The 26,193-nt window shown below is 39.5% G+C and overlaps 1 protein-coding gene across 2 annotated transcripts in view; it reads left to right on the top strand.

Annotated features, from left to right (window-relative positions):
- Positions 1-26,193, top strand: part of CACNA1I (calcium voltage-gated channel subunit alpha1 I) — an 884,757-nt gene that overhangs the window by 828,026 nt on the left and 30,538 nt on the right. For both annotated transcript variants that reach the window (XM_075833728.1, XM_075833727.1), the window contains exons 33-34: positions 2,192-2,338; positions 12,063-12,179. In XM_075833728.1, the coding sequence (XP_075689843.1) occupies positions 2,192-2,338; positions 12,063-12,179 (264 nt within the window). The remainder of the gene's footprint in view (positions 1-2,191; positions 2,339-12,062; positions 12,180-26,193) is intronic.

Genomic DNA, 26,193 nt, shown 5'->3' with positions numbered 1-26,193 from the left:
TCATGTGAAACTCGACAGTCTATTCCTGTTCTTAGAAATGAAGGCTATTCCATGCGAGCAATTGCCAAGAAACTGAAGATTTCCTACAACAGTGTGTACTACTCCCTTCAGAGGACAGCACAAACAGGCTCTAACCAGAGTAGAAAGAGAAGTGGGAGGCCCCGCTGCACAACTGAGCAACAAGACAAGTACATTAGAGTCTCTAGTTTGAGAAATAGACGCCTCACAGGTCCTCAACTGGCAGCTTCATTAAATAGTACCCGCAAAAGGCCAGTGTCAACGTCTACAGTGAAGAGGCGACTCCGGGATGCTGGCCTTCAGGGCAGAGTGGCAAAGAAAAAGCCATATCTGAGACTGGCTAATAAAAGGAAAAGATTAATATGGACAAAAGCACACAGACATTGGACAGAGGAAGATTGGAAAAAAGTGTTATGGACAGACGAATCGAAGTTTGAGGTGTTTGGATCACACAGAAGAACATTTGTGAGACGCAGAACAACTGAAAAGATGCTTGAAGAGTGCCTGACGCCATCTGTCAAGCATGGTGGAGGTAATGTGATGGTCTGGGGTTGCTTTGGTGCTGGTAAAGTGGGAGATTTCTACAAGGTAAAAGGGATTTTGAATAAGGAAGGCTATCACTCCATTTTGCAACGCCATGCCATACCCTGTGGACAGCGCTTGATTGGAACCAATTTCGTCCTACAACAGGACAATGACCCAAAGCACACCTCCAAATTATGCAAGAACTATTTAGGGAAGAAGCAGGCAGCTGGTATTCTATCTGTAATGGAGTGGCCAGCGCAGTCACCAGATCTCAACCCCATAGAGCTGTTGTGGGAGCAGCTTGACCGTATGGTAAGCTAAAAGTGCCCATCAAGCCAATCCAACTTGTGGGAGGGCCTTCTGGAAGCATGGGGTGAACTTTCTCCCGATTACCTCAGCAAATTAACAGCTAGAATGCCAAAGGTCTGCAATGCTGTAATTGCTGCAAATGGAGCATTCTTTGACGAAAGCAAAGTTTGAAGGAGAAAATTATTATTTCAAATAAAAATCATTATTTCTAACCTTGTCAATGTCTTGACTATATTTTCTAGTCATTTTGCAACTCATATGATAAATATAAGTGTGAGTTTTCATGGAAAACACAAAATTGTCTGGGTGACCCCAAACTTTTGAACGGTAGTGTACATAGAAGCTGTATAACGCCACTGCAACCTGTCGGTTTAGTCTGACAAAGACTCCTGTGTGCTTCTAATACACAATATAACCCTAAGTGTATGCGTAAACACTGTGGATTTTCCGCAACAAATTTAATTGTGGAAAATTCGCTGCGTAATACAGTAGCTGCAGAGGGGATGAGATTTGAACAAAACTCATACATATACTGTGTAAAAAATACTTAGAAACTATTTATAAATTGACCTGTAATGTGTTTTTTTAATCCGCAAGTATGTCAATTTATGCTTTGGATTCGCTGCTTTTTTTGTGGGTTTCCCCATTGAATTCAATGGGGAGATAAAAGCTGCAACAAATAGCAAATGTTGCTATTTTTGTAGCGGAAAAGCTGCGATTCGACTGCAACAAAAAAAATCGCAACTCTGAAAAATAAAAAAATAAATAAAAATAAATAAATAATTATATATATATATATATATACTTACCCAGATCTCTATGCTTCTCCATACAGGCCGGCCTGCTGGGATGACGTTTCATCCCATTTCACTTCTGCAGCCAATCACAGGCTGCAGCAGTCATATGGGATGAAATGTCATCCCAGGAAACCGGGCTGCAGGATATTAGAGAGACGCATCGCCATGACTACGGGTAAGTATAAGCCTTTTTTTTAACCTGCTGTTTTCCACAGCGGACAATCCACCTGAAAATTTGCACCACAATTTTGTGTATTTTTTCGGCCTGAATACCCTGCGGGCTCCACGGCAGATACGCTGTGTACCATATCCACCCTGTGTGAACATAGACTAATACCGGTCAAATCTAAGTTTATCAAAGGATTCAAAGGTTTACTTAGTCTTTAAATATGCAATAACAGATGTTTTTATGTAATTTTATTTTTATTTAGACACCTTTTATAGAGCTATATTTTCATAGTTTTAGATGTCTTTCTTCATACGTTATGATATGAGTATCAGATATTGAAAATATTACAAACTATGATCTTTAACTTTACTAGGAGAACTTGTGGCTGGACAGCGTTTCATTGATAATCAAGGATTCATTTGAAGGAGAATTGATGATTATTGATAACCTCTCTGGATCCGTTTTCCATCACTACTCCTCACCAGCAGTGTGTGAAAAGTGCAACCACGATAAGCAGGAGGTAAAACTTGTCCTTTGTTACTTTCCTAATTTATTTTTTGAAAAATTGTGTTTTCATGCCAGTCTATAAGAATTTTCTTGCTTAGAATCGGGTGATAAGACACACGGTATATAGTACAGCTCTGTAACATCATATACAGTGAAAAATATATATGTGAGTATGGTTTCACTTTTGAATACCAATGTACAGTTTATTGCAATTACATTGCTTTACTTATCATTCAGTGAACCTGAATAACAGCATGTGCTATATCTCAGAGCTGCATTCACAATTCTGCACGCTCAATAGATAAAATTATCAAGCTTTCCCTTCTGCATTAGTGTCTGCACAGAATTTTCCCTCATGATTTGCATGCTGGGAAGTGTAGTCTTTACACTATGCACTGTACAGAAGAAAAATGAACACCCTCCCCCCCAATTGCACGATATGAGATCAGCTAAGCTTTTAGGGGATACATCTAATAACAAGCTTTTTACTATTTTCAGTAAAAAAGAGAACTCTGAATACAGCTCTGCATTATATTGCAGGCTGTAACTCAGCATCAGTACAAGATAAATCATGCAATATATTTATATTGTTAGACACATTTATCTATGTAGATTAATCATACATATAAATTGTAATAATTTTCAAAGGTGAACAAGCAGTATTAAAGTGTTAGTCTCATTATGACAAGCCATTTTTAGAATGACGTCAGCATGGAGATAAATGTTCGCTTCAAGTTTGGCTTAATTTAAGCCGCTGCACGGGAAATGGGGTATTTTATGCCAGCCATTCTACTGAATAGCTGATTATGTAATTCAAGGACAGGCTGGGTCAGCCATGGCTGCTCTTTGCTAGCGGCTCTCCGCTAAGGCTAATAGAAGAGGGTTCCATGGAGGGGACTTCTCCTCTATGGCATCCATATGTAGGGCATAAAAAAGGGGTGGACATTAAATGGGTTAGACAATCCCTATATTAAAGGTATGCTATAAAAATAAACATTTTGACGCAGTATATCAAACAGTAGCTTTAGATAGGTCCAATTGGTTAAATAAACCTACAATTAATGAGAGCACAATAACCAGTTAAAATTTGAGTTAAAATGTATTCCAACATAATTAATTTATAATATAGGTAAAATAAGATCAATAATGTGTAATAGAAATGTAATCTATAAATATAAAGGACACTAAAAATTGCACCAAAGCTAACTAAGAAAATGAATAGGCAACTAGCCTAAATACAAAGGCTCTAACACAGGCCAAACACAGAAGAATGAGAGAGATTTATTAAAGCTAGTATAAAGGAAATGTGGAGTAGTTGCTCATTTCAACCAATCATATTTCAACTCTCATTTTTCAGAGCCCCTTTGGAAAATGAAAGTAGCATCCTGATTGGCTGCCATGGCCAATTGCCCTACTTTTTATTTTTAAACACTTTGATAAATCTTCCCCATTCCGTCTTTCGACACCTTAACATGCGCCAATTGAAAAAAAAAATCACATTTCCAGTCACTGGGAATGTCACCCCACATTACAATTGGTACTAGATGGAGACAAAGTGGAATAATGCAAAGAAATATAGAATTCAAACCTTTCTAACATTGTATGATCCCACAGCACTTCAAGCAAAAAGGTGTAGTTTTATTTAGTCAACACATGCTTGAAAAAGGTCCTATAGTAGGACGGAAACGTTGCAGCTTTGTGTTGACTGAATAAAACTACACCTTTTTGCTTCATTAGAGTGCTGTGAAATTTCTTCTATTTATATCTCAAAATCCTCGGATCGGGATTACCTGCTTGCACCCATTACCATTTTGGAATTTGACGCTGGGTGCTGCTTATATATATATGTATAAAATTGTATTTTTTTTATTTATTTATTTTTTCACATCTTCCTTTATTTATGAATTATTGTAGGCTGGGCATAAAATGATCTGAGGCAATTATGCTCATAGCACAATATGTGAGATCCCATGCAACCAAGTTGGAAATTAGGAAGGGGAAAAGAGGCATTTGCCCAGTTACCTAAACCACCTAGCACTTGCCACCTCTCAGTTCCCTCCAGTTTTTAAGTGTACAGTACCTCTAACAGAAGTGGTGGTTATGCTGCATTTACTAATATACCATGAGCTGAAACTTTTCCCTTTCTTTAGAACTATAAGGGCACATTCAGACATGGCAGAAATTTTCCGCTGCGGATTGTGCCGCAAACGTGCAGCAATTACGCCACGAATCTGCAACAAAATTTGCATATGTAACAGTTTGTCCAGACGGCGGGATTTTACAGCGGACTTGCTGCAGATTTTAGCCTTTGAATTGCAAATGCCGAAATGCGCAACGAAAATTCGCTGCTGTTCCGCAACAGACTGTGTATGCTGTGGAATGTAAATTCCACACCGCAAGCTATATTGCGCACAGTTGTTTTCCGCAATATCTGCACTAACTTAACTAAAAAGCTATAGAAACCAAAGGACAAATTGTCTGCTGCAGATTTTCATTGTGGCCTGTCCGCAGTGGAAATTCGCAGCAACTCTGCCTCACCTGAACATGCCCTAATGCTCCCTGAAATCCTGTGGCCAAACATTACTGTTTATTCTCAAAGTGCCATAAAAAGTTGAGAATAAATATCTGCCAGACACTTCTGGCTCCAATTACCTTGAGGAGTAAAAAAAATGATTGGACATATTGAAATATCATATGCCCAATTCTTGTTCCTCCCAACAGCAAACATCAGTGCATACTCAGGCTGTTCCATATAAGATTGCCCAGCTTAAAGGGGTTTTTCGGTCCTAAGAAATTGATGGCTTATCCTCAGGAAAGGCAATCAAAATCTCATCGGTTGCAGTCTGACTCCCGGCACCGCCGCCAGTCAGCTGTTTCAAAGGGCCGCAATGCTCATACAAGCGCTGCTTCCCCTTCATTTCCTTTACTGCTCACACTGTGAATCGCCGACACACTCATAGATGCTGTTCACAGTATTATAGCCTTCTCCCACGGCCCCTTCAAAACAGCTGATTGGAGTCGGACCACGACCGATAAGATATTGATGGCCTATCTTGTGGGTGGGCCATCAATTTCTTAGGATGGGAAAACCCTTTTAAGTTAGCCGTACATTATTTATGACAGTTATTGCAGCGGTGGCACCAATCAAATTTTATTCTCAGCGGGCTCCACCAAACTTGACCCAGCCCTGATGCAACCACTAAAATGTTGCGGTTGACAGCACTTTTTGGAAAATTATTTTTTGCACTGCTAGGCTCTTGCGGCAGCACAGAAAATATACAAAGGGCCATCTTATCCTATATTAACTCTAAGATGTACAGTACCAGTGCAGACCGAGAACGTCTTGTCTTCTTTTCCACTATGTCCATTTCCACTCTGCTTATCATCTGTGGACAGCAGATAGTGGAAAATAGTGTATGTAATGAATAAAGGCCATTGTTTTCCTTCTCATGAGAAAAAAGCGATATAGCCCGTTGCAGTTTCTTGTTCCAGACTGCAGAGTTTTAGAACAGCCTTGTACCACATCTTTGGAGATATGTTTATTTCCTGTCTTCCTATGGGCTTTAGTTTTAGTAAATCTAATGCTTTACATAGATTTTAGTAGCCAATTATGGATAATATGATCCACTGCAATTTGTATATGTAAGATAATGTAAGTCTTTACACAACTCTTTCAGAATTTGTTTCAGACAGGTGGCATTCTGGATATTTCTGTGCATCACAATTAGAAGAATCAGAAATACCAAGGAAAAAATACTCAGTAAAAGTTTATATATCTGATTCTAGACATTGCATGCAAAGATACTAGGCTTTTTCTTCTGAGGCGTAACAGAGCAAGGTCATACCCATACTTGCCTGAATTGACATTTTTATGGCAAGTGACTTAAAGATGCTATATTCTTTATTACTCTGCCCAGATTTTCACATTTTCTGCCGAAATCCTATCTCTTATCAGCTCATGGATCATTTACATATATTTCACTGCAGCTCAGCACAGTCTTCTCATCTCCATTTATAGGTTGTGTTTACCACCATCATATATGCTAAAACACAGTAACAGTAAAACCTTGAGAGAAGATTTTTTTGAGGATATTTATTTAACTGAAGCCCTGAAACTTATATTTTCTTAACTTTATTGCAGTATTGACAATGCTCCATTTAGCCATGGGAGTGTTCTGCTTTTAACCTGGAGACAATAAGCTCTAGTCACAGGTCTACATAGAAAGGAGAGAAAGGGCCACAGAACAATGATACATATAACCTCCCCCCTATTATTTTGCTAGGTTTTGACACCCAGGACAGAAGTGCCTGATGTTAGTTATATCTTCCATGCCATTTCCATAACACTTGGGCTGCTTCTTCACCCCTTGTTGACTAAAAATGCAGTTCCTCTAAAGAGGGTAGTCCTGTACGGGTTTCCTCCACCCAATAGAATAGATGATTGGACCAACCATAGTCTGCCTCTGTGGTATGTATGTCCTTCGATGCCCCAGGAGTAACATTCTAAATAGCCCACAGCCTTCCAGGCTATTATCTGAACTTGTTCCTGGCTAAAGGGAGCTTGTTCTAATATCATCATGATGTATAATATGCAATAATATGCAATTCCCAAATATCATTTATAGCACCCAGAATGTTGGTACTTGGTTTTAAATAAATTATAGAACAGCATGGATGGGAAACATATACTGACTGTGATATGTTCAATAATTACAATTGCCTCATAGATAACTATATGGTTTTAGTTTGTTAAAATTACGTAATAGAGACCCCTACACGTACCATTTTAAAAAAAAGGAAAATGGATCTTAAGACATAAGAAAAACAGTTTGAAAGTAATGTTTTATGCGTTTACTCTCCTCTGTTATTTAATCCAATATTCCCTTAAAACAGGGCTATAAAATATGAATATAAACCAGTTCTTAGCTGTCCAAACTAAGTCTTTCCATGTACGCAAATCCTTAAAAATCTATATCCCTGCTCTGCAGAGCTTACAATCTACAGTAATGCACAAAACAATGGAAATGGTTTACTAAATTCCTTCACATCTAGATAAATCATCTTGCACACTACAGGAGATTGAAGCATGAAATATTTTAAGGTCGGGTTTCTGTAAACAAGTGTCATTTAGGCTGCTCAATTTTTGACAAGTAAATGGAGACAGATATTCACCCAGGGATCATTGATCTGTGTCAAAATACTCCATTGTAGTATATAATGGAGTCTCAGCAAACTTGCTGACAGTAGAGATGCGTGCTCTAGTTTTCCAAACTTCATCATTCATTTGTAAACTGTAGGTCATGTCCTATCTTTTGTGGCGGCTTTCTATGGCCCGAATCGTTCTTTAAAACGATACGACCATCAGATGATCGAGCGTTTACACAGGGCAATTATCAGCAACGAGCGTTCTATGAACGCTTGTCTGCCCGATAATCGCCCAGTGTAAAACCCCCTTAACACTACATGTCCCTACGCGTTTCTACACCCAGTTTATATTAAGAGTGCTTCCTCTGGGGTCACAAACGATTCTTAGATTAGATATCACCGGACAGTACTATCGTGTACTATATGTCATAACTCGGTTTACACATGTCACAGTAGAAAATAATTGCAGAACAGTACTGAGAAGTACTGTATCGTGTCTCCCGGCGTGCAAACGACACTGGTATTTGGCTGCACGCGCGCCGAGAACGCAGAGTCTAAAAAGGATTAGTTCCGCCCATGTATCGGCGTCATCAGAGCCAGCAGGGACTAAGCATATTTAGACTCGGCGTTCTCCCGGCGCACATGCAGCCAGCAATTATTTTCTACTGTGACATGTATAAACCGGGTTATGCCATATAGTATACGATAGTACTGTCCGGTGATAGCTAATCTAAGAATTGTCTGTGACCCCTGAGGACGCACCCTTTATACAAATTGGGTGTACAAACACGTAGGGACACGTAGTGTTAGACAGTTAAACAATTCAGTGGCAATTTATTCAGCTAGATCTTTTGTTAATTAGAGCAGGGTTGGTCCTATCAGATGGAAATTGAGCCTTCACTCTCTCCTTTCCCGGTGCTCAAATCAGTCTGATATCAATTGCTTGTGCCTGATAACAGTTATATTGGCATACCAATCCATTTTATATGAAACTAAATAAAGTTTATTTTAATCGTTCTTTCAGGCAGTGATATTTAACATATGACTTTAAAGAGAACCTATCACCTGCCCATACATGTGCAGCTGTGTGCTGCACAAACCCTGTCTTACTTTAAAAAAAAATCCTATCTTCTGCCGTTATTTAGATATCGGTGCCGTTATATTTTGTGCCCGATATGTAAATAACCACCTTAACTGTCAATGGGGCATGTAACATCACTGTGACACTGTCCAATCAGCTGCAAACAGTGTCACATTCTGCTTGTGCTGCGTAATCTCTCTCGCGAGATCACACAGTCTTTTCTTCACTGTCTGACAAGAGCTGGAGAGAGGAGAGCGTGTGCACGCGCGCACACAACTCCGCCGCCATGGAACAGAAGAGGAGAAGAAGAATGTGAATTCTTCTGTTCCGTGGCGTCGGGAGTATCGCCAGTAGCGGCTCCGGAGCTGTGCACGTGCGCACATTCAAACTTCAGCTCTCGGCAGACAAGGATGACAAGACTGTGATCTCGCGAGAGATCATACAGTCTTGTCGTCCTTGTCTGCTGAAATACGCATACGCGCACAGCTCCAACGTCGCTGCTGACAATACTCCCGCCGCCACGGAACGGAAGAGGAAGAATTCATATTCTTCTTCTCTTCTGTTCCGTGTCGGAGCTGTGCATGCGTGTATGCGCGCTCACGCTCTCCTCCTCTTTTCAGACAGTGAAGGAAAGACTTGTGATCTAGCGAGATAGATCACACAGCACAAGTAGGCTGTGACACTGTCAGTAGCTGATTGGACAGTGTCACAGCGATAGTAACACGCCCCCATGCCATTTACATGCCCCACTGACCGTTCAGGGGGTTATTTACACATCAGGCGCCAAAAATAACGGCACCGATATCTAAATAACGGTGGAGGAGAGGAAAAAATTAGACAGGGTTTGTGCAGTACTGCCTATTACATGCTGCACATATATGGGCAGGTAAAAGGTTCTCTTTAAGTCGCCATGTAGACCAAGCCCAGGGGCGCATTAGATGAAAGTTGCTGGGACCGGCTAACTATCTAATGTGTATGAAGGTGTCAATACCCCCCACCGTCAGGGAATTTAACATGCCCGATATTTGTTCCCGCTGGAGATAAGCAACTGCATTCCTCTCTCCCCATTGAAAACACACGCACGCATGTGTATGTGGGAGTCAGGAGGAAAAGCTCTCGCCAACAGCTATTGTAAGTATATGGCCAGCTTTAATGCTAGGTAGTAGGTCTCATCAAAAAGAAAGTTGACTTATAAATTATAATTGTTATAATCCCAAATTTATAATTTAATGTAGAATGTGTAACCTGACCCTAATACTACTAACCCTAACACAGGAATATGTGTAACACCATTTGGACTATAACCCCTTAGTGACCACCAATACGCCTTTTTACGTGATTCACTAATGGGCTTTAGGCTAGGCTGACGCCTTTTCACGTCAGCCTAGTCTAAGTCCTGCACGGGTCTCCCGTGCAGGCAGGAGCCGGGGCTCTGCTGTCTGATGACAGCTGAGCTCCTGCTCCAACGCCCGCGATCGAAGTTTACTTCGATCGCGGCCGTTTAACCCGTTAAATGCCGCCGTCAATAGCGACCGCGGCATTTAACTTTGTTTACAGAGGGAGTGCGCTCCCTCTGTCACCCATCGGCGGCCCGCGAATGAAATCGCGGGTCTCCGATGGGGTGTCATGGCAGCCGGGGGCCTGATAAAAGCCCCCAGGTCTGCCCTGGACATATTCCTGTTAGGACGCGCCGGCGGCACGTCCTAACAGATTGCCTGTCAGATTTACACTGACAGGCAATAATGCTCTGGTATACGAAGTATACCAAAGCATTATAGCAGCGATCGGAACATCGCACAGTAAAGTCCCCTAGTGGGACTAATAAAATCAGTCATCAAAGTGAAATAAATATTATTAATAAAAAGTACAGTAAAAAAATAAATCCATTTTTTTTCCCTAAAAAGTGGTTTTATTTAGTAAAAGTGTAAAAAAAGTGTAAAAAAAAAAAGTACACATATGTGGTATGGCCGCGACCGTAATGACTCCATTAATAAAGTTAATAGGTAATTTAAACCGCAAAGTGAACACCGTAAAAACGCAAAAAACCATGGCAAAATTGCCATTTTTTTCAATTGCCCCCCAAAAAAGTCATAATAAAAATGAATCAATAAGTCCCATGCACCCCAAAACAGTACCAATCAAAAGTACGTCTCGTCCCGCAAAAAACAAGCCCAAAAAATCACTACATTGATGGAAAAATAAAAAAATTACGGCTCTTGGAAAGCGACGAGGCAAAAACAAATAATTTTAGTTCAAAAGTGTTTTTATTGTGCAAAAGTCGTAAAACATAAAAAAAACTCTACATATGTGGTATCGCCGTAATCGTACCGACCCATAGAATAAAGGTAACATGTTATTTACGTTGCATAGTGAACGGCGTCAATTTAAAAACGCATAGAACAATGGCGGAATTTCAGGTTTTTTTTATAATCCCCCCCAAAAAGGTTAATAAAAGTTAATATAAAAATTATATGTACCCAAAAATGGTGCCATTAAAAAGCACAACTAATCCCGCAAAAAACAAGTCCTCATACAGCTATGTAGACGAAAAAATAAAAACTTTATAGCTCTTTGAATTCGACTATAGAAAAACGAATAAAATAGCTTGGTCATTAGGGCCTAAAATGGGCTGGTCACTAAGGGGATAAGCATTTATAAAGACAAAACAAAAGGTAGTAATGTCAATGAGCATAACTATACCACAAAAAGTCCCATCAAAAACTGCTGAAACCACAAGTAAACTTTAGAGCCTAGCTACTGAATTTTTATGAATTTTCAAGGTGTTTTTACCTAGAGAATTATTATTATTATTATTATTATTATTACTATATACTGCTCTTACTATAGTCTGGACTACTAGACTGGACTGGACTATAGGCTTGACTTCTTCTCCAGGATGTTTACATTGAATTTAGAGTACAGGGATTGGGGCTCTGGCTTCTTGTAGAAAGTATACACAGCATTACCTGGAACCTGTATGCATGGATTTAGTAGATAGCCCTGGCTACTATATTGGCATTGTCTTATTACGCTTGTTCCAAAGGTGTTAAATTGTAATTAGCCCCATTTAGCCCTGTCGTCTTGAAATGTAATACCACTGTTTGATTAATGATGTCCATTGAAAAAACACCATAGCAATGTGGAAAGTGTTGGTATATTTGCCAATTAGTATTAATTAGTTTCGTTCTTAGTTCTAAACATGCTAAAACACTGTACTCTCTTAGAGATAAACAGTCCTGCTGGAACTAGAATGGGATTATCTACAAAAAAAAACCACTGCTGGCTTCCATGCATTGCTTATGGTTATATTGACTGTGCACCGCAGGATTAGCATATGGGATTAACATGAAATACCTGCTCTCCCGTAGACAAAACAGTCAGGGGTGATTTAGCTCAAGCTTCTGGAAGTTTAATTCTCTAATCAGAGATTGTATGCTAAACAGGACTCAACAAGTAAATGTATGAACGGGGCAAATCACAAATTCATATCACTAATAATGGTTTTGCTTAGGTGCAGCTGGCAGAAATGGAGGCCTTTTCTTTAACCTCTGACAAGTCCTCTTCAGTATTGACTGATGATCTCAGTTCAGAAGAACAAGGTGTCACAAGTCAGTTAAAGGAGATGAAGGTAAAAGGATATTTTGTATGTAAATGAAATTTTAAGCAGAGGAGATTTTCATTATTTCCCTAATTCATGTAGAATATCTCGGTTGAGTCCATCAACATCATCTAGATCACAGCTCATTGTATGTGTTCATGTAATGGATTCATGACAATTCCTAATCTTGAATGATGCTTCACAACAGATGGAACATTATTGTATAAGTGCAAAGTTTTCAACACTATTTTAAAAAAAAATGTAAATATATATTTCATATTGTTTTATGACAACCTTGCGTTTTATGTTTTGTTTTTGTTCCATTTATCTAACTATTCACCTTTCCTGACATTAAACCATGGATAATCATGTATCAATGTCTCGCATAGGCTTAGGTTTAATGGAAAAATGCTCTTATGAGTTACATGTACAGAATAATGCAATACCTAACTAGAAAATGTTGAATGAAAAACAAGTAAAAGGTATATGAAGATATTCCAAAGGTCAGCTGGCTGCACTACAAGGATTATACAGTATGACCATTCCACAAACTTGAACTTTTTCTTTCTGAGAGTCCTAATGAAGTACCATGAAAGGGAATGTATCATGTACTTTAATTTTAGCTTCATGTATTAGGTGTAAGTATGGAGAAGAGTAGTAATGTGTTTATTATCTTTTTTTAAATGTAGGTTTTTATTTTTTATTAACTTCCCTGGGAGTGGCCATATTGGAGACACGCTGCTGGCTTCCTGCATTGTCTGTATAGCCAGTATAGCAGGGCATGTGTGATTTCTGGCAGCTGGAAAGAAGGAAATTAATTGTCAGAAAAATGTCTATCTATCTATCTATCTATCTATCTATCTATCTATCTATCTATCTATCTATCTATCTATCTATCTATCTATCTATCTATCTATCTATCTATCTTGTGATTATTATTTTATCTGTAAGATGCAAATTCAATGACTGTGTGCACAATACTGGTGTTTGCAAATGCAGGTATTGTTTCCTTTACATGTACCTTAGAATAAAATATTCTATAAGCAAAAAGAGGCAACTGATCACAGGGTTATAGATGTTGCAGTTATAGCTGTATAAATAGTACGTCATGTGAAGTAATAGCCAAGTGTGTTGCCCTTTCACATAACTGCTTACTAATGTTGAGATTTTAAGGAAGGGCAAATGGGGCAATTACTTTGGGGCCCCCACCACCAAGAAATTTAAGGGAGCCTCCACCATCCCGCTGAGAAATGCTTACCTAATTTTTAGTTCAGGGGCATCTACCTACATTAATTAGTCTCTGCTGATGTTGCTTTGAATTCTACAATAGACAAAATTTTTCGGAAAACAACTATACTGTAAACATTTTTTATGGAAAAGAGCAACTGTGCATCTAATTTGTCTGTCTGAGAAAAAAATCTGTATGTGGGGAATACTTTGCAATTCTAGCAATACAAACTGGTTGAAAAAATTTCCAATCTCTGACTCTATCCTTATACTCATAGAAAGATAGATGTCACGTTGGGTATGTGGATCCACTGGGCCGTACCGCCTTAACGGTATGGCAGCTGGCCAACAGGACACAGGTCAAAGTCTATTGTTCGCATTGGTGTACCTGTGGTAGCTTCAGACAGTAGCGAGGCAGGCTCAGAAGGGACAGCAGGCGGACACCAAGCATGGTGTAACAGGACAGTCATGGTACACAGCACAGCACGACTCCAACTCAATACGGCACTTGACCAGGATAGCACGGGATACAGGTTACAGGTAGCAGGAACGGGAAACACTGGGAACTGGAAGACACTAGGAGACCATTTTCAGAAACAAACTAGGGTAACTACAAAAAAACGCTCAGGCAATGCAGGGAGGGGCAGAGCCCTTCTTATAGTCCAGCGTGATCTGCGAGTAATCAGCTCAATTTCACACATGTGTGCGCTCTGGCTCCTTAAGGCTGGACTGAGCTCGCGAGCGCTCCCTAGTGGTGGCTGCAGAACAGGACGGCCTTATGTGCAGACATCTATGGAGAGAAGGGCGTCGACAGAATGGGAGGAGTTCAGGGTCAGCGACCACGGAAAGTTACAATAGAAAGCATCAGACTGCTCTAAACTGGTGGCAAAGTGTGGGTCTGAGAAATGGAAATGACTCAAAGATCATTGGTACAGTCTCACTGAGACAATCCACCATTTATGGCCAGCTCCAGAATTTCCTGTTTAACCATTAATGTTTATTTGCGGTTTTTTTCGGCAATACGAGGCTCATTGAGGGCCATATCAACAATATACAATGGAGTTGCAAACTGCATTTCTCTCATATAACCAGTTGATAGTACCTAACCACAGGCCTTTACATGGGAAGTGCAATAAAGTAAGTATGTATGTCCTGGTGGCTCCTTTTTGGAATGGATAACTTGGTTCCATTTTAGTTTATCAGGAGAAGGTAGATCAGTGATTCCCAATTGGTGACACGCTGAATGCGCTGCCCAATTTTAAACAATAGTAGAGTTACTCTGTTTTCTCCTCAGTTATGTGGACACTGTGGTTTCTTTTCCATTTTCAAATGCTGTGCTATGTATAGATTTATTTATATTTTTATGTATATGTATCTGTGTATAGGGTTTGATGGTGTCAAGAGACCCCACAAAATATATCAGGCTACCCACCATTAAAAAATTATGGGACCCTACTATAATCTATGTGTATTTTTGGCCTTAGTTTGTTATTTTCTACTAATATATGCTTACTTGAGGGGGAGACGGAAGCTTTCTCAAGATACTTTGTAATAGTTATGTTGACTGGTTAATTTTTTTTATTTGTTTTTTGATTCCTGAGTCGTCATTTGTGTATTTGGCTACAGCTGTAATCTAAAGCTCTAAATCTGTCATTCTCTGCATAACAGACTGCAAACAATGTAAGGTTAACACAGTTCATAATTATGGCAAAGGTCAGACATACCTGAAGGTCATGAGTCATTCACATTTCCAGAAAAACAATCCTGCACATGTTATTATAAAAAAAAAATATAGATTTTTTTTTTTTGCTTTTCCAAGGAAATATTGCATTAGGGTACAGGTCCTGCAGAGTCTTTGTTGGTGCATGATTTAATTTCAATTCTTAGAAATGTTAAATCATTTACCTTGGGGGATATTTATTGATAAAAATTTACCAGCTCAATACATCATACAAGTGATGATGGTAAATGTGCTACATACATTTGATTTAATCTGTAATTACATCATAATTAGCGGCACATTTTAGTGCTTAAATCTACTTGTACTGATCAGTCTAGTTAATCTTGGATCACTTTAAATAATATCCTTAATCAGTAAACTCTGTGGAAATGTGTTATAATTTGACATGAAATAGCATTATCTTATAATTAAATTTGCATCAGTCTTATTCTTGAATACCGAGTGATCTGGGAATTAGTATTCAGCCAACTGCATTGTTATTAGCTTTAATTGTTGAATACAACTAAGAATAAACCCCTATCAGAGATCAGAAACTTATTTTTTTCCTGTTTGATTTAAAGGGAATGTGTTGTCAGCAAAACATGTTTTTTTTTTTTTAGTTAAACAATTAGTTTGTAGGTGATTAAACATTGTTCTCATTTTTTTTATTTTTTTCACGAGTCAGGAAATATTATAAATTGGATTCAATTTATAATATTTCCCAGCACTGGTCACTAGATGGAGCAATTCCCAAAATTGCAGCATTGCATGTGGTAAAGCAACCACTTTGCTTTATGCTGCAAAATTGGGAAAAAATCCCTCGCTCTAGTGAGCTCTCAGAATCCCCCCCTCCTTTATCCTGGCTAGTGCCGGGAGAAACGAGGGGTTTGAACGGTCTAACCTCCTACACTCTGTGTCACCATTTTTTGAGCTAACACACAGTGTAGAAGGTTTACATACACTAGTAAAACACACTGAAACACGAACATACATAGAAATCACTTACCTGCTCCAGTCGTGATGTGTCCATGTGCACAAGTCCGGAAGCCGCGACCGGAAGTAGTAATCTTACTGCCCGGCCGCGACTTCCGGTCCACAGGAAAATGTCGCCGGACGGCGCGCATTTCAAATCGGACTGTGTGGGAGCGGCGCATGCCATAGTGGATGGAACGGGCCCCGTTCGCAGTCCCTATGGGACTGGAGCTGCCGTATTCCATGTCTGTATGTGTCGTTAATCGACACATACAGAAATGGAAAAAAAAATGGCAGCCCCCATAGGGAAGAAAAAGTGTAAAAATAGAAAAAAGTAACACACAAACACACAAATAAATATAAACGTTTTTAATAAAACCCTAACATAAAACTGATATAAAAAAAAATAATTTGGTGACACTGTTCCTTTAAGTTTCAACTGAAAATAGCAATCTAGACTTTTTATATAACACATTTAAAACACACTAGGAGTCACTTATAAAGCAGCTGAACAATGCAAATTTACTGAGCTGAACCATTTATAGTTGTTGCACTTAAGTCTTAAATATAACACTAACCATAGAAAGAAAAATCTTAAGGGTGTTGCCCAGGAGTAAGTGAATGAGGCTGAACTTCAATACCAAACATAGCCCATGTGGCGTTTCAGGGGAAAAAAAGCAGACCCATTTCCTAATCCTGGACAACCTTTATAATCTCCTCCTTTCCATTTATCCCACTGGAAAAAATAGAGATACATGTCCCTCAACCAATACCACACAAAAGTGCACCAGCCTCCTTTCACGATAAACACTATCACTACTACAGAACACTATGGGTGGAATTTATTAAGACTGCCTTTTAATATGCCTGTCTTAATAGAAATAAAAATTTGAGTAAACGGCAACACAATTATTAAGAGACGAAGCAGCGTCAATTGTGGCTCAACGACCGGGGCCATGTGCCATGCATTCCCCCATTAGGCATAAAATAAAAAACACATACTCACCACAGTACTCTCTACTGTTCTCATCTCTCCTCCGGGTCCTTCATCACTCCAGCGCCACTCATATAAGGTCCTGACACCAAACCGAGTCAAGGCCAGATATGCAACATCAGAATGTTGTATGTGATGCACTACTAATGACGTTGCGTCAACAGTGGTGCATCACATAAAACATTCTGATGCTGCCTGGTGTTATTACATTGTATGAGCAGCACTGAAGTGATGAAAGAGCCAGAGAAGAGAAATGGAGAGGTGAGTATAATTTCTTTATTTTTTTTATTTTATTTTCTGGTACAATGGAGGGCGGGGAAATAGTCTAATCGGGGAGGGACAATGTAGAAGACAATCACGGGCCTCTACCTTGCTACGTCCCTTAGAGTGAAATCTACACAGCTAGGAGCTGGTGTAGATTTCCGCAATAATTTAAGCCAGTTTTTTTTAATAATAAATTTGTTTGGCCATGATGGCCTTACCCCCTTCCCACAAAAGTGGCAAGGGTGGCAGAAAAGTCCAAATGTTTTTGGCCCTTTAGCAACTTTTCTATGCCAGAAAACTGCCGTAGAAATGTTGATAAATTATCCTCTATGACTACTAACCCTGGCTGCAGTCAGTTTCCCTGTCCTTCCTCCTCTTTTCGACACATGCCTTCAGCTCATCAAATCCTTACTTCTGCTGATTCATAATAAGGGAAACAGAAGTTTGAGACACATCCACAATATATTTGTAATGGATCAGGAGCAGTCAGTTCTGTTTTTCGTAGCTATTGCTGTACTGTAGATTGTGCAGAGGAGACCGAGAAATAATTTGTATAGAAATTAAATCATTAGAAGAAGTTAGCGCCTGCTGCAGGAGAAATGTAATATTAAATAACAGCCCAAGTTCTCCACAGCGAGAGCTACTTCTTGTTAGTAGCTTTCTGCACTGGCTAGTAGAGGGGGGGGGAGACAATCGGGGGTACACCCCCTCAAAGATGTCCATATGCTCTAATAGGGCATATGCAAAGGGGGTGGTCGTAATCCTGATGGGACAACTTTTTTTTTAGCATTTAACAACTAGCTAAAATTGTTATATATTTTTGGTAGAACTTATTTTTAAAGATAACCTGTCACCTATTGTGTGTTTTTGTTTTTTATTTATAAGTGAATTCATTAATGGCCTATAATTCATTTTTACGTTGGTTCCACCATTTCAAGTATATTAATGCTGGCAAACTGCACAAAAGCATCACATGTCCGCCCTAGTATCTTCTCTAGTGCACTCCCAGTCAGTACAGACAAGGAAATAACAATTTATAGATAACATCTCATATTTAAATGGTAACTAAACATTCAACAAACTTCTGACATGTCATAGTGACATGTCAGAAGTTTTGATCGGTGGGGGTTCGAGCACGGAGATCCTCACCAATAGCTAAAATGAATCAGCAGAAGCGCTCGTGTGAGCGCTGAGCTGCTTTGTTTCTGTTCGCCTTTTCTCGGAAAGCCGATGTAGCGGTGTACAGGCCCATAAACTATCTATTGCAGCAGCTCTCTCTTCCATGGGATCTAACACTCTTCCAACTGTCCGACGACTGGCATGTATCATGCACATGTTCTATTAATTAGAATAGGAAGCGTGCACGATACCTGCCAGGAGCCCTACGCTTTCTTCAGCAACTGCCCTGCCCGGTGTGCAGCAGCGTCTTTCAAAATTTGTCAGATCGAGCGGAGGAGAGAGGTGCTGCACAACCCTTTTTAATGACTTGTAGGAATGTTAAAGGGGCTGAAAGGGCTGCAGTCCACGTCTATTGTGTCTTAGACACCCACTTTTCCATGCAAGCATACAAAGGTTTATCTTTTATATTTTAAATTATTTTAATTATAAACTTTCTTAAAAGTATTAAAGAAAAAGAGACAGGTCCTGTATAAATTATATTTAAGAAACAAATCTAAATAAAATCAGGGCAGAACTTAATGATCATAAACTCAAGCGAGAAACCCTTAGGCTGGGTTCACACGACCTATTTTCAGACGTAAACGAGGCGTATTATGCCTCGTTTTACGTCTGAAAATAGGGCTACAATACGTCGGCAAACATCTGCCCATTCATTTGAATGGGTTTGCCGACCTACTGTGCAGACAACCTGTTATTTATGCGTCGTCGTTTGACAGCTGTCAAACGACGACGCGTAAAAATACAGCCTCGTCAAAAGAAGTGCAGGACACTTCTTTGGACGTTTTTGGAGCTGTTTTCTCATAGACTCCAATGAAAACAGCTCCAAAAACGGACGTAAAAAACGCAGCGAAAACGGCGCGAAAAACGCAGCAAAAAATGCGAGTTGGTCAAAAAACGTCTGAAAAGCAGGGTCTGTTTTCCCTTGAAAACAGCTCTGGATTTTCAGACGTTTATGGTCACTACGTGTGCACATACCCTAAGATGTTACATTCAATAGCTCTAGCATTGGCGATGGCATACATTTTATCTCTTCCCCTCTGGCAGTGAAAAGATTAACCACGCATGTGACTTACCATGTTGCCTGTATTCACTAAGACTTAAACTGCTTAAGGTCTAAACCATAAACTGCTTACATTGCTTTGTCCTTATTTCCCTAAAGTCAGGCGATTCCCCGATGTTTGTTCCAGTGAACTAGATATTTGTCACAGAATAAATGGTGGTTCCTATAGTGTAAGCTGTTGAGATGGTTTTTGGAGGTTATGACATTTTCAGTTTTGACATGTGTCTTATTACTGCTGTGAAAATTCAGCTTACTAATAAGAGCGCACGGTTTTCTAACAGATGTAGCCACATGTCAACCACAGCATTTTCCAAAACTGGGTCACGAGACTGGATCACACTGACTGCTTTACAAGACACAACACCTGTTTTAATTGTGCTTTACTTGTACTAGTATGCAAAATGAAATATAAAATATAAAACCCTAAATATTGCAGAATGTTTCAGTTGAACTAAATAAAAAGATGTAATCGACCTTGCAAAACTCGAGGCAGAAAAAAAGGTTACCAGTGAACCTGCCAAAAGACCCTTGACAAATATGTATCTCCCCTCTCTATCTGACAGAGTATCTTGTAGAATGAGAGGCACATGTTTAGCCAAAGCTACGGCGACTCCACATGATTTTTTATTCGGAGAATGTGAGAGAAACCATTGACTATAATATGAAGCGTGGAAATTAGGAGACTTATTGATCCTAAAATGGGATTCCTGAATTAGTACAATGTCCGCTTTAATTTTTTAAGGTAGGTAAGTACCAGTGTTCTCTTTACGAGTGAATTAAGACCGCTGACATTATAGGAAACTATATTCCAGGATGAAAGATTACTAGCCATTACCGTATTGTGAAAAGAGAAAATTTTGCGTCTGTACCTCTCTTGAGGGGAATAGTTGTATGTAAAAAATAAGGGTTGATGTAGGGTGTAAGGGAGAAAAAAACAGTATAAAATATAGAAAGCATAAAGAAATACGAGTTTCAAATCAGTCTTATACATTTAGTGTGTAACAGCTAACATGGTGGAATACCAGAGAAAATTCAATAGGTGAGAAAAATAACAACACAAAATTAATACAAGAAGCTTATTTTCTAATTGAACAGATATTGAAGAAGGATTAGCAGAGAGTCCAAATATCAAATCATATTCAAAGGGTTTATTGGAGCTACGTGTCTATATGTCGACTCCAGTACTTTGAGAGTGGACCTGAAACAAACTCTCGAAAAGAGTATGATATAGTAGTATAGTGATTGGTACCATATCTTACATCTCAAGTTAAATTACCTGTGAGAGTTGAACTTAAGCACCATAATGAAAACATCTCTTTTTAACCAGCATGTAACTTCTCCCAACTCAGTTTATGATCTATGAGATCTCCATTGGGTTCAGAAAAAAAAAGGAAGAAACATCTAAATATAAAGAGGGGTTATTACATGAAACCTAAAGTGTTTGACCATAACAAAGTCATTAGTATAATAGAAAGATGACTGCGGGAATACTATCTTCCTATCTGTATAAGACTCAAAAATACTCCTTAGACCTAAAGTAGGCAAGACGCCTAACTCCAATAATAATTAAGCAAAAAAATATTATCATTAGGTGAGTTATATAATAAAGTGCTACTTAGTAAATGTTTATATACTTTCGTAACATATGGATAGTTAAAAGAGAACAATTCTATGAGGGGACAGTATCATAACAGACCAAAATTTAGTCCAAACAGATTTCACACAGAAAGGAGGACCACTCGTGTAAATAAAAACATGTCAAAATACAATATAGAAAACCTATATAAGTACAAGAGAAAATAAAGTGTTAATAATATCTCCTTTCTTTCACGAGAATAACTATAGTTACCAAACAAGTTCTTTCCAGGTTCATGAAGGATTAGACATCGTTGAGGCAAGAGGGGTCCTGTTGAAACGACGTTTCATTCTTTGACTTTTCAGAGTATGTACCATTTCCCATTGAGATGGTTGAGGAATGTGCCGAAGGTGGGAAGCACTGTGGATTGATTCTAAATCAGGATACAACTCTAGAGAGATGTCAAGATGAGAGCATATGATCCGAATGTCTGTCGAAGTTTTGGCTGTTAAGCATCGTCCATTTGTAGAAAAGGAAAGGCCAAGTGTAAAAAGCCAACAAAATTGGATGTGCTTCTGTCTTAATATAGATTTGAAAAGTTTACCCTTATAGAGAGTGGACGGTGCCAAATCTTGGAGGATGCAGAATTGAGCATTGTCGTATTGAATTTGTAGAGTCTACTTCTCTGCATGATGCGGTCTTTGATCCTATAGTCTAGAATTCATCAGATTATATCACTTGGAGTATCTGAAGGAGATGAGTGATCTATGAAAAGAGACGACTAAGGGGGGACATGATTAACTTATATAAATATATTAATGGCACATACAAAAAATATGGTGAAATCCTATTCCATGTAAAATCCCCTCAAAAAACAAGGGGGCACTCCCTCCATCTGAAGAAAAAAAGGTTCAATCTGCAGAGACGACAAGCCTCCTTTACTGTGAGAACTGTGAATATGTGGAATAGTCTACTGCAGGAGTTGGTCACAGTAGCTACTGTAGATGGCTTTAAAAAAGGCTTAGATTATTTCCTAGAACAAAAAAATATTAGCTCCTCCATTTTTTGCCTCCCTTTTCCCGTCCCTTGGTTGAACTTGATGGACATGTGTCTTTTTTCAACCGTACTATTTAACTATGAACCCGCTCTATGACTAGATGCGGGAAATCCTCTGGGTCTAGGACTTTATGTAAAACCTCCGTTAAGGCTTTAGGAAGTACCTCATTGGCAAATGATTCCGGACGACCTTTAATCCGAATATTATTCCTCCTATCACGGTTTTCCTGGTTTTCAAGGACGGAGTACATTTTGTTGATATGCTCTTCTTAGGTTTGAAGGCAAGTGGTGATTTCAGTTAAAGAGTGTATAATGATCGATTGATTTTTTTCAAGGACCTCAACTCTGTTGTGAGAGTTCTTGCTTGATATCTGACAGATCATGTGCAATTGGCTCTAGCGCCTTAGCTAGTATTCGTTCATGGATGATCTGGATATTGGAAGTTCTCTTTCGTCTGTGTTGTGCTCCTCTTCGGTATGGTGGTCTGACTCTGAGTCACCGCATTTAGGTACATCACTTAGTGGTGAGGAGGCTTTAGGTTGTGCTTGGCTCTCCCCCTGTCTCCTTAGAAATGTATCCATATTTGCGACTAGAACCGAGGGCCTGTTTTTAATTCTTTAGGCCAATTTTCGCCATAATAATGGTGCGGATATATAGCAGAAATATTTTCTCCGATATGACACCACTCCTGTGGGGGTCTTACATACTGATACGGATAGTGTACATACAAAGCTTGGGGAGAGGTTTAGAGTTGCTGTAGCACTATTAGATTGTGCCTAAAAAATTTTGAGCAAAGCCCTTTGGGTAGTGAAGGTCAGGCCGGAGACCTAAAATATTTGCCGAGTTGAAGAATACAATGATAGTCGACAGTGGATGGTCTAACAAAAAAAAAAATGGGTCAATGGCCCTTTAAATGTCCAAACGCACGTAAAATAGAAAAACCTTCTATTTTGGTGAGACTCAGACCAATATATTTCTGCATAGCTACCAAGTACAACTTATATGGAGTAGTATTCTATTTTTGACATTTTAGCTGTTACTCCTGTACTCACGCAGTCTGGATGACAGAGAGGTTATGGCAGATGTAGCATTCCCACTCAGGACTGCTTGTAATAGGTCTGGTGTTGGGGAGCTGCAGTCTGTTGATGCCTGGAACAGATCTCCTTTTCTAGCAACAGATTTATAGGTGGTATGTTGTGTCTGTGACGGCCCTAACTTCCGGTTCGGGCGGCCCTTTAAATTTAGGTCCGGGCTTTGCATACGGTACTAGGCCGCAATTATGAAGGAGTCGAAATGACAACATTTTTGAGCCAAGACATGTTGCGTGGGTTCCAGGGGGTACAAACCAAGGTCTGCTGATGTTTTAGGGCAATAGGGACCTTGGATGGCAATTGATAATTAAGTTCAAGACTAGTAGCTCTGAGCTTCACAGGAACTTTTTAAGAGGCTGTTAAAAATGTCCCATTTAGTTTGTGTATTTTTATTTTTTTATGATATTGTCCCAGTTTATGTCCTTAACCCCTTCCCTCTTTGGCCACTTTTGACCTTCCTGATAGAGCCTCATTTTTAAAATCTGACATGTTTCACTTTATGTGGTAATAACTCCGGAATGCTTTTACCTATCCAAGCGATTCTGAGACTGTTTTCTCGTGTCTCATTGGACTTTATGTTACTGGCAAAATTTGCCCGATACATTCAGTATTTGATTGTGAAAAATGCCAAAATTTAGCGAAAAATTGCAAAAATTAGCATTTTTCTCAATTTAAATGTATCTGCTTGTAAGACAGGCAGTTATACCACACAAAAATGTTGCTAATTAACATCACCCATATGTCTACTTTAGTTTAGCATTGTTTTTTGAACATCATTTTATTTTTCTAGGACGTTACAAGGCTTAGAACTTTAGCAGCAATTTATCACATTTTCAATAAAATTTCAAAATGCTATTTTTACAGGTGTCAGTTCAGTTGTGAAGTGGATTTCAGGTCCTTATACCGTGTTTCCCCGAAAGTAAGACAGTGTCTTACTTTCTTTTTATCCCCAAAAGCCCCACTATGTCTTACTTTCGGGGTATGTCTTATATTAGAAAAAAATTGTCGAATTTTTTGCACTTTACTTTATTATTTTTTTATTACTATGGTCTGTCCCTCAAAGGTCAAAAAAGACCTTTGGGGAACTTTATATATATTTTTTTCTTTCTTTTACACCATCTTTTCCCCTGTAACTGGAGCTGCACAGCAGCCCCAGTTACAGGGGAAATCAGCCCTCTCATAGTGACGATTGTCACTAATAGGGCTGTGCTGGGTCTTGTTAGACACAGCAGCAGCCTGCCACTAACGGGACCCGGCGATCATGTGACCTGTCACATGATCATCGGGAGGAATAGAGACAGCGCCGCTGCTGCTGTCTCTATTCCTATACACAGCGTTCATTGAACGCTGTGTAAAAACACATCGGAGAAGACAGAAGCAGCTAAAGCTGCTTCTATCTTCTCCTCCGGGTCCCCGGCAGTCACTGACAGCCGGAGACCCGACATTCAGCTGCCCGATCGCGCGGGCAGCAAGTTAAAACCCGAGCCGTAAAAAGTCTATGGCTCGGGTTTTAAGGAGGAGGCGGCATTGACAAGTGCTGGGGGTGACGTATGGAGAGGGGGGCGGCGCGGAAGTGGGCAGGAGGCGGCAATACCCCGTGTTTCCCCGAAAGTAAGACATATGTCTTACTTTCGGGGTACGGCTTATATTAGCCGACCCCCCTGAAACCCCCGATACGTCTTACAATCGGGGGTGTCTTACTATCGGGGAAACACGGTATATTAGAAACCCCCAATAAGTCACCTAATTTTAAAAACTTCACCCCTCTAAGTATTCAAAACAGAATTTAGAAAGTTTCTTAACCCTTTAGACATTGCACAGGAATTAAGGCAAAGTAGAGGTGAAATTTACAAAGTTCATTATTGTTTTCCAGAAGTTCATTTTGAATCCATTTTTTTTTGTACCACAGAAGGTTTTACCAGAGAAATGCAACTCAATATTTATTGCCCAGGTTCTGCAGTTTTAGGAAATATCCCACATATGGCCCTAGTGTGCTACTGGACTGAAGCCCCGGCCTCCGAAGCAAAAGTAGCACCTAGTGGATTTTGGGCCTCCTTTTTATTAGAATATATTTTAGGCACCATGTCAGCTTTGAAGAGGTCTTGTGGAACTAAAACAGTGGAAACCCCCCAACAAGTGACCCTATTTTGGAAACTATACCCCTTGAGGAAATTATCTAGGGGTATAGTGAGCATTTTGACCCCACAGGTTTTCTGCAGAAATTTTTGGAAGTAGGCTGTGAAAATGAAAATCTACATTTTTTTCAAATAAAATGTAGGTTTCGCTATTTTTTTTTCCATTTCCACAAGGACTAAAGGAGAAAAAGCACCATAAAATTTGTAAAGCAATTTCTCCCGAGTAAAACAATATCCCACATGTGGTAATAATCGGCTGTTTGGACACACGGCGAGGCTGATAATGGAAAGAGCGCCATTTGGCTTTTGGAACTCAAATTTAGCAGGAATGGTTTGCGGTGGCCATGTCACATTTGCAAAGCCCCTGAGGGGACAAAACAGTGGAAACCCCCAACAAGTGACCCCACTTTGGAAACTACACCCCATGAGGAAATTATCTAGGGGTACAGTGAGCAGTTTGACCCCACAGGTGTTTTACAGAACTTATTGGAAGTAGGCCGTAAAAATGAAAATCTACATTTTTTCAAAGAAAATGTAGGTTTAGGTATTTTTTCTACAAGGACTAAAGGACAAAAAGCACCGCAACATTTGTAAAGCAATTTCTCCCGAGTAAAACAATACCCCACATGTGGTCATAAAACATCTGTTTGGACACACGGTATGGCTCAGAATGGAAGGAGCACCATTTGGATTTTGGAATGGTTTCTGGGCGCCATGTCACATTTGCTGGGCCCCTGTAGTACTAGTACAGTGGAAACACCCCAAAAGTG

This window comes from Rhinoderma darwinii, chromosome 7 (genome assembly GCF_050947455.1).
Source record: "Rhinoderma darwinii isolate aRhiDar2 chromosome 7, aRhiDar2.hap1, whole genome shotgun sequence".
Taxonomy (NCBI): Eukaryota; Metazoa; Chordata; class Amphibia; order Anura; family Rhinodermatidae; genus Rhinoderma; species Rhinoderma darwinii.
Note: the sequence above shows the minus strand (reverse complement) of the source record. Positions and strands in the feature narration are given on the sequence as shown.